Raw genomic sequence first — 16,454 nt, forward strand, 5'->3', positions numbered from 1 at the left:
TTTGGCATTTACAGTAATACACCGAAAAATCTACAGTTGTTGATTTGCGGTAAAAAAACCCCACCCAAACAAACTGTCAGCTCAGGTGCCAAAATTTTACTGTAAAATTGGATTTTTTTTATTTACAGTAAAAAAAACAAATGTAAATTTTACTGTAAAATTCTGGCAACTGAGCTGCCTTTTTTTTTTTTTTACCATGAAAACAGCAATACTGTTTTTTTCATTTACAGTAATGTACACTACACTTTGAGGTGAAATTTTAGTTAAAAAAAAAATCTACTAATAAAATGCATTAAAAAAATTGTGTAATAATAGTATTCACTGTTAGAAATAGCCAATGGAGTGTAAAAGACATTTGTGGCGCCCCCTAAGGGTTGTGGCTAAGATGACTGGCTTTTTTTGTTTAGTTTTTTTCAATCATGCTCAAAATTGACACGCGTGTGCTTTTCAGTCTCCCAAAGGTGTGTACCAAATTTCGTGGTGATTCAGCGGGGAAAAAAAAAAAAGCGAGAAAATTCAAGCCAGTGCGATTTTTGACGCCACCATGTATTTGCTAGGAAAATACTAACACAGGCAACAGACACATTTTCAGCACTTTAGCCTCTACAGATTTAGACCACGCCCCCTTTTGCAGCTGTTGGCAGTGCAGGACCAGAACCAGAACCAGAGATGAAGTATGTCGCACTGTAGCAAATGTAAAACGTCCCAGGTTTCAGGGCAACAGTGCATGCTCGGGCTTGACGTTGGCACCACGAGCACGCCCGGGTAGGGAAAGTTCTGGAACGCGCGTACAAAGTCGATGGCGGGGCGACGCTCACGCCGTCATGGTGGTGTCCAGTCTGCCGATGTCTAGGGACTCCTTAGCAACGGCGCTGAAGGTTTTGCTCAACTTGAGGTTGCCGTGGAAACCGGGCGGGCTGTGCAGTATGGACGGGCTGGATATGGAGGTAGCGATGACGGCGGGCGGCGCCCTAGAGAAGGTGCCCAGGCACAGCTCGTCCACTGTCCGACCCAGCTGCGTGGTACAGACACAAAACATTTGGCAACGCAAACGCAGACCTCCACATTGACCAAGTACAAACCCCAAAACCAGTAAAGTTGGCACGTTGTGTAAATTGTAAATAAAAACAGAATATAATGATTTGCGTTCAACTTATATTCAATTGAATAGACTGCAAAGACAAGATATTTAATGTTCACACTGGAAAACGTTGTTATTTTTTGCAAATATTAGCTCATTTGGAATTTGATACCTGCAACATGTTTCAAAAAAGCTGGCACAAGTGGCAAAAAAGACTGAGAAAGTTGCGGAATGCTCATTAAACACTTATTTGGAGCATCCCACAGGTGAACAGGCTAATTGGGAACAGGCGGGTGCCATGATTGGGTATAAAAACAGCTTCCATGAAATGCTCAGTCATTCACAAACAAGGATGGGGCGAGGGTCACCACTTTGTCAACAAATGCGTGAGCAAATTGTTTAAGAACAACATTTCTCAACCAGCTATTGCAAGGAATTTAGGGTTTTCACCATCTAAGGTCCATAATGTCATCAAGAGGTTCAGAGAATCTGGAGGAATCACTGCACGTAAGCGATTAAATTACGGACCTTCGATCCCTCAGGCGGTACTGCATCAAAAAGCGACATCAGTGTGTAAAGGATATCACCACATGGGCTCAGGAACACTTCAGAAAACCACTGTCAGTGACTACAGTTGGTCGCTAAATCTGTAAGTGCAAGTTAAAACTCTACTATGCAAAGCGAAAGCCATTTATCAACAACACCCAGAAACGTCGCTGGCTTCGCTGGGCTCGAGCTCATCTTAGATGGACTGATGCAAAGTGGAAAAGTGTTCTGTGGTCTGACGAGTCCACATTTCAAATTGTGTTTGGAAACTGTGGATGTCGTGTCCTCCGGACCAAAGAGGAAAGGAACCATTCGGACTGATATAGGCGCAAAGTTGAAAAGCCAGCACCTGTGATGGTATAGGGGTGTATTAGTGCCCAAGGCATGGGTAACTTACACATCTGTGAAGGCACCATTAATGCTGAAAGGTACATACAGGTTTTGGAGCAACATATGTTGCCATCCAAGCAACGTTATCATGGACGCCCCTGCTTATTTCAGCAAGACAATGCCAAGCCAGGGTGAGGGTACTAGACTGGCCTGCCTGTAGTCCAGACCTGTCTCCCATTAAAAATGTGTGGCGCATTATGAAGCCTAAAATACCACAACGGAGACCCCGGACTGTTGAACAACTTAAGCTGTACATCAAGCAAGAATGGGAAATAATTCCACCTGAAAAGTTTCAAAAATGTGTCTCCTCAGTTCCCAAACGTTTACTGAGTCTTGTTAAAAGGAAAGGCCATGTAACACAGTGGTAAAAATGCCCCTCTGCCAACTTTTTTTCACAATGTGTTGCTGCCATTAAATAAAAAAAAAAAAAGAGTTTCCCAGTTCGAACATTTAGTATCTTGTCTTTGCAGTCTATTCAATTGATTATAAGTTGAAAAGGATTTGCAGATCATTGTATTCTCTTTTTATTTACCATTTACACAACGTGACAACTTCACTGGTTTTGTGTTTTGTACATTATGAGGTGCTGTTGCACTCCTATCCTGTAGAGGGCAGTAATTAAAGTGCCCATTAACAACTACTTGTCTGTTTTTTTCACTGCAGCTGAATTTGCTGCTTCCCACTTGGCTCCGATGCAAGCTGTATTTGTATATTTTAGTAGGGTTATGACTCTTTGGGCACCTTACGATTCGATCCGATTCCTGGGCTGACGGTTGCATTCGGAATTGATTCTCGACTCAACACGATTCTTGATTCAAACAGATTCTTGCACTGTAATTTTGGTATAATTAAAAACTATTTCAAAGCAGGTTACAGGTTAGAAAAGCTCCTTTTGGTTGCATAGAGATAGCCTAAAATCGTCTGCTTGAATATTGATTTTCTTTACATTTTTCTTTACATTTTTGAAAATTATGAGCCTATTTAGAATCAGGATAAATACAGATTGCGATTCGGATGTGAATTGATACTTTTGTGCACCCCTTTGTTACATTATAGTATACTGTATTATGTATTATATATTTGTAGTATTGTGTGTAGTATATTTGATTTATTTTTATGATTTTATCTAATTGTTTTTACTATTTTTGTAATAAATATGAGTTTTATTTGGAAATGTTTGATTTAATAGTAAAATGTTGAAGCCAATTAATCCCCAAGTACATTTCAATTTCACTTTCATTAATTAATCATTATTAATTGTTTTGATTATTTTTGTAACAAATATCAGTGACCAGTAATGCATTGATTTATTTTTATTTGGAAATGTTTGATTTAATAGTAAAATGTTTAAGCCAATTAATCCCCAAGTACATTTCAATTTCACTTTCATTAATTAATCATTATTAATTATATATGTATTTTTAAACATAATAAATTAAGTCAATTTATTAATAAATATATGTATTTTAATTGGATTTCTTACATTGTATTTGTAATATTTCGGTATTATATACACTACAATGCTCTATAATTTGTGATTTTTTTTAATTTTTTTTAAAATTATTTTTGTAATAAATACGAGTGACCAGTATTGCATTGTTTTATTTTTATTTGGAAATGTTTGATTTAATAGTAAAATGTTTAAGCCAATTAATCCCCAAGTACATTTCAATTTCACTTTCATTAATTAACCATTATTAATTGTTTTTATTATTTTTGTAACAAATATCAGTGACCAGTAATGCATTGATTTATTTTTATTTGGAAATGTTTGATTTAATAGTAAAATGTTTAAGCCAATTAATCCCCAAGTACATTTCAATTTCACTTTCATTAATTAATCATTATTAATTATATATATATTTTTAAACATAATAAATTAAGTCAATTTATTAATAAATATATGTATTTTAATTGGATTCCTTACATTGTATTTGTAATATTTCGGTATTATATACACTACAATGCTCTATAATTTGTGATTTTTTTTAATTTTTTTTAATTATTTTTGTAATAAATACGAGTGACCAGTATTGCATTGATTTATTTTTATTTGGAAATGTTTGATTTAATAGTAAAATGTTTAAGCCAATTAATCCCCAAGTACATTTCAATTTCACTTTCATTAATTAACCATTATTAATTGTTTTTATTATTTTTGTAACAAATATCAGTGACCAGTAATGCATTGATTTATTTTTATTTGGAAATGTTTGATTTAATAGTAAAATATTTAAGCCAATTAATCCCCAAGTACATTTCAATTTCACTTTCATTAATTAATCATTATTAATTATATATATATTTTTAAATATAATAAATTAAGTCAATTTATTAATAAATATATGTATTTTAATTGGATTTCTTACATTGTATTTGTAATATTTTAGTATTATATACACTACAATGCTCTATAATTTGTGATTTTTTTTAAATTTGTTTTTATTATTTTTGTAATAAATATGAGTGACCAGTATTGCATTGTTTTATTTTTATTTGGAAATGTTTGATTTAATAGTAAAATGTTTAAGCCAATTAATCCCCAAGTACATTTCAATTTCACTTTCATTAATGAATCATTATTCATTGTTTTGATTATTTTTGTAACAAATATCAGTGACCAGTATTGCATTGATTTATTTTTATTTGGAAATTTTTGATTTAATAATAAAATATTTAAGCCAATTAATCCCCAAGTACATTTCAATTTCACTTTCATTAATTAATCATTATTAATTATATATATATTTTTAAACATAATAAATTAAGTCAATTTATTAATAAATATATGTATTTTAATTGGATTTCTTACATTGTATTTGTAATATTTCGGTATTATATACACTACAATGCTCTATAATTTGTGATTTTTTTTATTTGTTTTTATTATTTTTGTAATAAATACGAGTGACCAGTATTGCATTGTTTTATTTTTATTTGGAAATGTTTGATTTAATAGTAAAATGTTTAAGCCAATTATTTCCCAAGTACATTTCAATTTCACTTTCATTAATTAATCATTATTAATTGTTTTGATTATTTTTGTAACAAATATCAGTGACCAGTATTGCATTGATTTATTTTTATTTGGAAATGTTTGATTTCATAGTAACATGTTTAAGCCAATTAATCCCCAAGTACATTTCAATTTCACTTTCATTAATTAATCATTATTAATTGTTTTGATTATTTTTGTAACAAATATCAGTGACCAGTAATGCATTGATTTATTTTTATTTGGAAATGTTTGATTTAATAGTAAAATGTTTAAGCCAATTAATCCCCAAGTACATTTCAATTTCACTTTCATTAATTAATCATTATTAATTATATATATATTTTTAAACATAATAAATTAAGTCAATTTATTAATAAATATATGTATTTTAATTGGATTTCTTACATTGTATTTCTAATATTTCGGTATTATATACACTACAATGCTCTATAATTTGTGATTTTTTTAAATTTGTTTTTATTATTTTTGTAATAAATACGAGTGACCAGTATTGCATTGTTTTATTTTTATTTGGAAATGTTTGATTTAATAGTAAAATGTTTAAGCCAATTAATCCCCAAGTACATTTCAATTTCACTTTCATTAATTAACCATTATTAATTGTTTTTATTATTTTTGTAACAAATATCAGTGACCAGTAATGCATTGATTTATTTTTATTTGGAAATGTTTGATTTAATAGTAAAATATTTAAACCAATTAATCCCCAAGTACATTTCAATTTCACTTTCATTAATTAATCATTATTAATTATATATATATTTTTAAATATAATAAATTAAGTCAATTTATTAATAAATATATGTATTTTAATTGGATTTCTTACATTGTATTTGTAATATTTTAGTATTATATACACTACAATGCTCTATAATTTGTGATTTTTTTTAAATTTGTTTTTATTATTTTTGTAATAAATATGAGTGACCAGTATTGCATTGTTTTATTTTTATTTGGAAATGTTTGATTTAATAGTAAAATGTTTAAGCCAATTAATTCCCAAGTACATTTCAATTTCACTTTCATTAATGAATCATTATTCATTGTTTTGATTATTTTTGTAACAAATATCAGTGACCAGTATTGCATTGATTTATTTTTATTTGGAAATTTTTGATTTAATAATAAAATATTTAAGCCAATTAATCCCCAAGTACATTTCAATTTCACTTTCATTAATTAATCATTATTAATTATATATATATTTTTAAACATAATAAATTAAGTCAATTTATTAATAAATATATGTATTTTAATTGGATTTCTTACATTGTATTTGTAATATTTCGGTATTATATACACTACAATGCTCTATAATTTGTGATTTTTTTTTTGTTTTTATTATTTTTGTAATAAATACGAGTGACCAGTATTGCATTGTTTTATTTTTATTTGGAAATGTTTGATTTAATAGTAAAATGTTTAAGCCAATTATTTCCCAAGTACATTTCAATTTCACTTTCATTAATTAATCATTATTAATTGTTTTGATTATTTTTGTAACAAATATCAGTGACCAGTATTGCATTGTTTTATTTTTATTTGGAAATGTTTGATTTCATAGTAAAATGTTTAAGCCAATTAATCCCCAAGTACATTTCAATTTCACTTTCATTAATTAATCATTATTAATTATATATATATTTTTAAACATAATAAATTAAGTCAATTTATTAATAAATATATATATTTTAAATGGATTTCTTACATTGTATTTGTAATATTTCGGTATTATATAATAACACTACATTGCTCTATAATATGTGATTTATTTATTTATTTGTGTTTCTTACGTATTTTTATTTTGCCAGTTCTTTTTCTGACATAACCCAAACAAACTAAACAAGTATTTTCTTTTTTTTGGCTTATCTGTACTCTCCGCGGTCCTCCTGTTGGTTCCCAAATTTGGTCCTCCGCCTGATAAAGGGTTAAGTGAGAGAAATGACCATCCGTCACTTTGTGGATCAATACTTTCCTTTGCTCCTATAAACCTGTCAGGGGAGGACACAAAACAGTCACAGCTGATTGCAGCATTGATTGGGTAGATTGATTGGACACCGAACCTCTCCCTGCTCTATTTTTAACGTACAAGAACGCGTCTGGTTTGCTCCTAACCACCGAAAGCAGCTCATTTGTACTTTAAGAAGGTGTGATTTCTGTGTTTGCATGAAATATTATTCTCTATTTCATAGGAAAAGATTATGAAAGCATCAATGCCACTCAAAGTTCTTTGCATTTGTGCCAAAATATATTTTTCCTGTGGTTGTTATGACATACGGACTTGATCTGGCCGCACATTTCCAACGCAAAAATGATTGTCGAGGTTTTTCAAGCAGGGTTTGGCGATAAAAACAAAACAATTATGACTTACACTGCAGGCAGGAAGATGATTTTGGTTCTTTGGTAGGAGGCTGAGGTCCGACATGAAGATGTCTTCAGGGTCTTTTGTAGTCTGAAAAGTCACACATAAGCAAAGTTGCATCAAAATAGGCCCCAAATTTGCATCATCTCTAACACACAATGGGGGTGATGCTTTAAAAAACAAACAAAAAGGTTTTGAAGCCGCATTTTTGGGTAAAAAAATATGTTTTAGATATATTGGCCGCTCAAGTCTATAAGCCACAGGTGTACACATTGACCATGGTCTCGTCTTTGTCCCCCACCTCCTCTGCGGGGACTGCGGCTGTTTCCTTTTCCAATTGCCCGGTCAATCGTCTTTGGCTAGAAGCCTGCGTCTTGTGCATTTCGTCATTTTTTTCTCCATGGCGAGAGTGAGTCCATAATGGGTTAAATGGCCGACTGAATGATTGTGTGAGTGCGTTTGTGAACAATTACATTGGTCTGATGTGGTGAGGCTACATTTATCGGCGGCGTGTGACGCTCGTGAACCCGGAAAAAATCCACCAATTAGCCGTAGCGTTGTATAAAGCGCAGGGTCAAAGTCAATCAATGTTTATTTATATAGCCCTAAACCACAAGTGTCTCAAAGGGCTGCACAAGCCACAACGACATCCTCGGTACAGAGCCCACATAAGGGCAAGGAAAAACTCACCCCAGTGGGACGTCGATGTGAATGACTATGAGAAACCTTGGAGAGGACCCCTCTAGGGGAGACCGAATGCAATGGATGTCGAGTGGGTCTGACATAATATTGTGAGAGTACAGTCCATAGTGGATCCAACATAATAGTAAGAGTCCAAAGCGTGAGAAAAATTAATAGTTTATAGTCCGGAAATTACAGTACTTCTATTTTTGGCATGATAGTTATTTCTACATTTTTAATAGCCTTAAACTGATGATTAAATTAAGCATATTGTATTATAGCCAGGTGTATATGTCCCTTGGATTGGAAGTAGGGACTAATCGGAGAGACGATGTGAAAACTCATTATACAAACTTCAATAATGGTTGGTAGTAGGGATGTCCCGATCCAGGTTTTTGCACTTCCGATCCAATACCGATATTGTTTTTGCATTTCCGATCCGATACCGATACTGACCGATACCGATACTGACCGATACTGGCCTATCCCAGCATGTATTAAAGTTTAAAGTTATTTAGCCTACTTAGTTGTCAGAATCATGTTGAAAAGGGTTTTAGTACTCTTGATAACAACTAGCCAGCTGAATTAGGGGAGTTTGAATAATACACAATGGTTGGTAACAAGAAACTGACCTATTTATTCAAGGATAAACACAAAATAGACAAAATTATACATGACAAACAGAAATGGCATCATTGAACTAGGGCTGGGCGATATGGCCTTTTTTTTAATATTGCGATATTTTAAGGCCATATTGCGATACACGATATATATCTCGATATTTTGCCTTAGCCTTGAATGAACACTTGATGCATATAATCACAGCAGTATGATGATTCTATGTGTTTTGATTGATTGATTGACACTTTTATTAGTAGGTTGCACAGTGAAGTACATATTCCGTACAATTGACAACTAAATGGAAACACCCGAATAAGTTTATCAACTTGTTTAAGTCGGGGTCCACTTAAATTGATTCATGATACAGATATATACTATCAGATATATACTATCATCATAATACAGTCATCACACAAGATAATCACATTGAATTATTTACATTATTTATAATCCAGGGTGTGGAGGGGGGCTCCGGATGTAAGTGTCAAAAAGACAGCCAAAAGAGTTTGATATGAGAATAAATCTAAAGTTAAAATATAGGGTAGAAATGCACCCATTTGCAGGAAATGTAGTCTTGATTTTCAAAATGTTCTTTCAAGGCTTGCATGTCTACATTAAAACATTATTCTTCATACTGCATTAATATATGCTACTTTTAAACTTTCATGCAGAGAAGGAAATCACAACTAATGTGGAAATTTTTTGCCTCTGCATTTTGATGGTGTGGACGTGTGGCACCGAACGGAGATAAGCGTCTCGACAGACGTCACAATATTTGAACAATGATGACGAAAACGGTTTTCTCTGTCGTGTCCGTGTGTCGAAAATTGTTATGCGCTTATTTTTTTATTTGATTTTGTGCGTGGCATAGATTTGCTATGCGCAGAGGACGCTTAAACAGTGCGCAATTGCACAAGCGCGCACCTTAGAGAGAACGTTGGTCACACGGCTGCGCTAGCATCACAGCTAACGTTAGCCATGCTGCTACCTCTCTGCTCGGGGAGGACGTATACGTATGTGACGTATGACGTGACAGTATGTGACGTGTGTAAGAAGGGGCACTTGCTGTCTGTGAGAGGGAGACACAGGAAAGAGTGAGAAGAGCCTGTCGTGTAATGCCAGCAGCTAAAAGCAACTGCGTGAGAATTGTGGATGTGTTGAAGGTGTGCTGGAAAATGCGGAACGGAAATTACGGAGCAGCAGAAAAGTGGAATGTATTATTTAAATCGGTGCGTAGGAAAACACGGACCGGAGTTTTTTTTTTAAACTGGATCTGGATCGGCATTTTCCCATGCCTTGCCGATACGCAATTTTTGGCAAATATCGGCAGCCGATCCGATCCAAATATCGGATCGGGACATCCCTAGTTGGTAGTGCATGAGAAAGTGGAATGGTAAAACACAGTTCTGCTCAAATAGACGGTAGGGGGTGAGTGTGTCCCCCGGGAAGCATGCTTTATCAGTATCATGCTTCGAACCCCGCTTCGAATAGCTGTGCACTACAAAATATGCTCATTGTCGCCAATAATCCTGACTTTCTTTATTGTGATTCAAAAATCAGCACAAGTTGTTTTGTAATTTTTATTTTGTAGGTTAAAGTGTTTAATATATTGGTAATTTTGCAAATCAATTTTGATTTATTATTATTCAATGAGTTTATTTCATTTTATTTTTCAGTAATAATTGGTTTTAAGTCAGTCAATAAATGATTACAGTTTAAATAAGGATTCTTTTTAATTTCAGGCAAATTGATGCATTTTAAATCTTTTCTGTAACAGACTAAAAACAATGGTAATAAAGTTATTATTTGTTGTAAGTTGGTCCGTATTTTTTTTTTGTTTTCTTTAAAGTTAACAAGGATGCGATGTCATGCAGAGGTGTACTATCAACAATTGTATAGACAAATTATATTATTTATAGTCGCGGAAAAATGTTCTCTTCTTTTTAGGGGGCCATAGAAAAATATAAATGAGAAGCATTTAGTAGTAGCAACTGACAACTTAAAAAACGCAATCCAAAGGCAGCATTTTCATAAAACAAGCTACATCGGGAGGTTGCCTACAGCCACAGCTGTTACTGTTTTTTTGACCGAGTGCTAATTTAGTAGACGGCACACCTGGCGACTATAAGAGACCTAATTGAGTGGAGGCGTTGATTGGAGCTTTTATGGTATGTAAACATGTCAACATTAGAGGTCAAAGGTCAGAGACTCTGGGGACATAATAGGTCCAAGGTCAGCGACTCAGAAAAACTTTCCATCATCCTCAAGTCTGCGTAGTGGCTTGAAACGCGTCATGCAAACTGGGGATTAAGTCTGAAACTCCCAGATTACTGGATTAGTCTTTGGACACTGTAATGGAGTCCTCCGGGAACTGTGTGTGTGTTTTTGTGTGTGTGTCTGTGTGTGTGTGTGTGTGTGTGTGTGTGTGTGTGTGTGTGTGTGTGTGTGTGTGTGTGTGTGTGTGTGTGTGTGTGTTGCATGTGTTCTTTTAAGATGATTACATAGAGACGGAAATGCTCCATAAAACGGCTGATGTCACACATAAAATCACGCGCCCTTTTCCGATGGCCTGATAGCTCCTCGATTATAAACGTCCGAGAACTGCAGAGATAACGAAAAATGTCACTTAGAGTTCAGCCCAGACTTGTTTTTGTCTTTATAAGATTCAAGATAATGAAGTTATAGGCAATGCACACATATATATATATATATATATATATATATATATATATATATATATATATATATATATATATATATATATATATATATATATATATATGTATGTATGTATGTATGTATGTATGTATGTATGTATGTATGTATGTATGTATGTATGTATGTATATATATATGTATATATATATATATATATATATATATATATATATATATATGCATATATATATATATATATATACACATATATATATATACAGTATATATATATATATATATACACACACACACATATATATACACATATATATATATACACACAAAGGTATGTGTGTATATATGTATATATATGTGTGTGTATATATCTATATACATATATATATGTATGTATATATGTGTATATATGTGTATATATATATGTTATGTATATGTATGTATATGTATATATATATATGCATATATGTATGTATTTGTGTATATATATATCAATCAATCAATCAATCTTTATTTATATAGCCCTAAATCACAAGTGTCTCAAAGGGCTGCACAAGCCACAACGACATCCTCGGTACAAAGCCCACATACGGGCAAGGAAAAACTCACCCCAGTGGGACGTCGATGTGAATGACTATGAGAAACCTTGGAGAGGACCGCATATGTGGGTAACCCCCCCCCTCTAGGGGAGACCGAAAGCAATGGATGTCGAGTGGGTCTGACATAATATTGTGAGAGTCCAGTCCATAGTGGATCCAACATAATAGTAAGAGTCCAGTCCATAGTGGGGCCAGCAGGAGACCATCCCGAGCGGAGACGGGTCAGCAGCGCAGAGATGTTCCCAGCCGATGCACAGGCGAGCGGTCCACCCCGGGTCCCGACTCTGGACAGCCAGCACTTCATCCATGGCCACCATATATATGCATATATGTATGTATATGTATATATATATATATATGCACAAATGTATTTATTAGGGCTGCAACAACTAATCGATTAAATCGATTATAAAAATAGTTGCCGATTAATTTAGTCATCGATTCGTTGGATCTATGCTATGCGCATGCGCAGAGGCTTTAAAAATTTTTTTTTTTTTTTTTTTTTTTAAATAAACCTTTATTTATAAACTGCAACATTTGCAAACAGCTGAGAAACAATAATCAAAATAAGTATGGTGCCAGTATGCTGTTTTTTCCCCCAATAACATACTGGATAGGATAGAAATGTAGTTGGTCTCTTTTATGCGATTATTAATCGATTAATCAAAGTAATAATCGACAGATTAATCGATTATCAAATAATCGTTAGTTGCAGCCCTAGTATATATATATATATATATATATATATATATATATATATATATATATATATATATGTATATGTTATATATATATATGTTATATATACAGTATGTATATGTATATATGTATGCATATATATGTATGTATGTATATATATATATATATATATATATATATATATATATATATATATATATATATATATATATATATATATATATATTCATGTATATTAGGGGTGTGAATTCGAATCGCGATTCTCACGTTGTGCGATTCAGAATCGATTCTCATTTTTTAAAAATCGATTTCTTTTATTTTTTTATTTTTTTAATTTATTTTTTATTTTTTAAATAAACCTTTATTTATAAACTGCAACATTTACAAACAGCTGAGAAACAATAATCAAAATAAGTATGGTGCCAGTATGCTGTTTTTCCCCCCAATAAAATACTGGATAGGATAGAAATGTAGTTTGTCTCTTTTATCTGATTATTAGTCGATTAATCAAAGTAATAATCGAAAGATTAATCGATTATCAAATAATCGTTAGTTGCAGCCCTAGTATATATATATATATATATATATATATATATATATATATATATATATATATATATATATATATATATATATATATATATATATATATATATATATGTATAAGTGTATATATGTTATATATATATATGTTATATATACAGTATGTATATGTATGCATATATATATATATATATATATATATATGTATAAGTGTATATATGTTATATATATATATGTTATATATACAGTATGTATATGTATGCATATATATGTGTGTATATATATATATATATATTTATATATATATGTATGTATATATATGTATGTATGTATATATATATATATATATATATATATATATATGTGTGTATTTATATATGTGTATAAAAATGTGTGTATAAATGTGTATTCATGTGTGTGTATATACATATATACACATATATATATATAAGGGGTGTGGGAAAAAATCGATTCGGATTCGAATTTGAATCGCGATTCTCACGTGCGATTCAGAATCGATTCTCAATTTTTTTAAATCGAATTTTTTTTTTAATTTTTTTATTTTTTTTTTATTTAAATTTTTTTTTTTTTTTTTAAATTAATCAATCCAACAAAACAATACACAGCAATACCACAACAATGCAATCCAATTCCAAAACCAAACCCGACCCAGCAACACTCAGAACTGCAATAAACGGAGCAATTGAGAGGAGACACAAACACCACACAGAACAAACCAAAAGTAGTGAAACAAAAATGAATATTATCAACAACAGTATCAATATTGGTTACAATTTCAACATAGCAGTGATTAAAAATCCCTCATTGACATTATCATTAGACATTTATAAAAAAAAAATAAAAAAAGAACAATAGTGTCACAGTGGCTTACACATGCATCGCATCTCATAAGCTTGACAACACACTGTGTCCAATATTTTCACAAAGATAAAATTAGTCATATTTTTGGTTCATTTAATAGTTAAAACAAATTTACATTATTACAATCAGTTGATAAAACATTGTCCTTTACAAATATAAAAGCTTTTTACAAAAATCTACTACTCTGCTTGCATGTCAGCAGACTGGGGTAGATCCTGCTGAAATCCTATGTATTGAATGAATAGACAATCCTTTTGAATCGGGGGAAAAAAAAATCGTTTTTGAATCGAGAATCGTGTTGAATTGAAAAAAAATAAAAAAATCGATTTTGAATCGAATCGTGACCCCAAGAATCTATATTGAATCGAATCGTGGGACACCCAAAGATTCACAGCCCTAATATATATATATATGTGTGTGTATATGTATGTGTTTATATCCATGTGTGGATATATGTATGTGTGTATATATGTACTGTATGTATTTGTATATATAGAATGTTATGAATTGTTATTAAATTTCATGAAAAAAATGAAAAACACATATATATGCTACAATATTAAAAAAAACTCAAATATAAAACAATAAATATTAAAATACTTTTTAAATCTAATTTTGATAAACATATAAACATGAAATATGTATGAAATTAAAATGATGTGTGGTGCTGGCAAAGAAAACTAACCCCGCTATGATCCCTGTGATATTCCCAGTGGCCCAAAGCAACGTGACCTTCTTGTTCACAAAACCTTCTTGTCTTTGCCATCAATTCTTTTTTGTTTTTGGGGAAATTTGCAAGGAGTGTGACTTCCATTTTGTCAGGAATCTGTACGTCCATTCATTGAGCACGCAGAAAACCAACCTCAAATCGCATTTATGAGGACATTTTGTTGTCAGATGATTTTCACTCAACCAGGGTGAACACGTCACAAGATAGCCACAACATTGCATGGAATAAAATCAATTTTGTATAATATCTTATTAACAGAGGTGGGTAGTAACGCGCTACATTTACTCCGTTACATCTACTTGAGTAACTTTTGGGATAAATTGTACTTCTAAGAGTAGTTTTAATGCAACATACTTTTACTTTTACTTAAGTATATTTATAGAGAAGGAACGCTACTTTTACTCCGCTACTTTTACTCCGCTACTTTTATCTACATTCAGCTCGCTACTCGCTACTAATTTTTATCGATCTGTTAATGCACGCTTTGTTTGTTTTGGTCTGTCAGACAGACCTTCAAAGTGCCTGCCTTACTGGTGACGTTTCACTTCGTTCCACCAATCAGATGCAGTCACTGGTGACGTTGGACCAATCAAACAGAGCCAGGTGGTCACATGACCTGACTTAAACAAGTGGAAAAACTTATTCGGGTGTTACCATTTAGTAGTCAATTGTACGGAATGTGTACTTCACTGTGCAATCGACTAATAAAAGTTCCAATCAATCAATCAAAAGTGTGAAGGAAAAAAGATACTTTATTTCAACCGTACATGCCGTCAAAAGCCTAAAGACTGATCGCACATGAGGACGTTCCTGTCTTCACAATAAAAGTGCCGCTCCATCGCGCCTGCGCTTTCAAAATAAGAGTCTCCGAAAGCCAGCGTAAACAAGCTAGCAAGCTACGGAGTTTGACGCCAATATATTTCTTGTAAAGTGTATAAAAACGAATATGGAAGCTGGACAAATAAGATGCCAAAAACCCACCACTTTCATGTGGTATTAGACAGAAAGGAGGAACTTTTCTTCTCCTCCATTTGAAAACGTGGACGTTATCATCACTACTGTCTGATTACAATCAATGCAAGTCATCAGAATCAGGTAATACACCAACTTATATTCTAGTCTTCATGAAAGAAAGGAATCTATATGTTAAACATGCATGTATATTCATTAAAACACCTTTAACATGTAAACAAAAACAGCAAAATAAATACATATAAATGATATACTGTATATATCAATGTATATGTATGTATGTATATATATATATATATACAGTATATATATATATATATATATATATATGATATGAGTGTGTATGTTACTCATCAGTTACTCAGTACTTGAGTAGTTTTTTCACAACATACTTTTTACTTTTACTCAAGTAAATATTTGGGTGACTACTCCTTACTTTTACTTGAGTAATACATCTTTAAAGTAACAGTACTCTTACTTGAGTACAATTTCTGGCTACTCTACCCACCTCTGCTTATTAACAATAGTGCCCGAAGTGGGTAGTAACGTGCGACTGGACAATTACGCCTTTCCATTTACTTCAGTAACTTTGTGGATAAACTTGCCAGAGTGATATCAATGCAACATATTTTTGACTTTTTCTCAGTATTTTTGCGA

At 32.2% G+C, this 16,454-nt stretch overlaps 1 protein-coding gene across 1 annotated transcript in view; it reads right to left on the bottom strand.

The window, feature by feature from the left end:
• Positions 1-325: 325 nt before the first annotated feature.
• Positions 326-16,454, bottom strand: part of LOC133577875 (melanopsin-A-like) — a 134,720-nt gene continuing 118,591 nt past the window's right edge. The window contains exons 10-11 of the mRNA XM_061931970.1: positions 7,408-7,488; positions 326-1,015 (exon numbers count right to left, since the gene is read on the bottom strand). Of these exons, the coding sequence (XP_061787954.1) occupies positions 815-1,015; positions 7,408-7,488 (282 nt within the window). The 3' untranslated portion in view covers positions 326-814. The remainder of the gene's footprint in view (positions 1,016-7,407; positions 7,489-16,454) is intronic.

This window comes from Nerophis lumbriciformis, linkage group LG39 (genome assembly GCF_033978685.3).
Source record: "Nerophis lumbriciformis linkage group LG39, RoL_Nlum_v2.1, whole genome shotgun sequence".
Taxonomy (NCBI): domain Eukaryota; kingdom Metazoa; phylum Chordata; class Actinopteri; order Syngnathiformes; family Syngnathidae; genus Nerophis; species Nerophis lumbriciformis.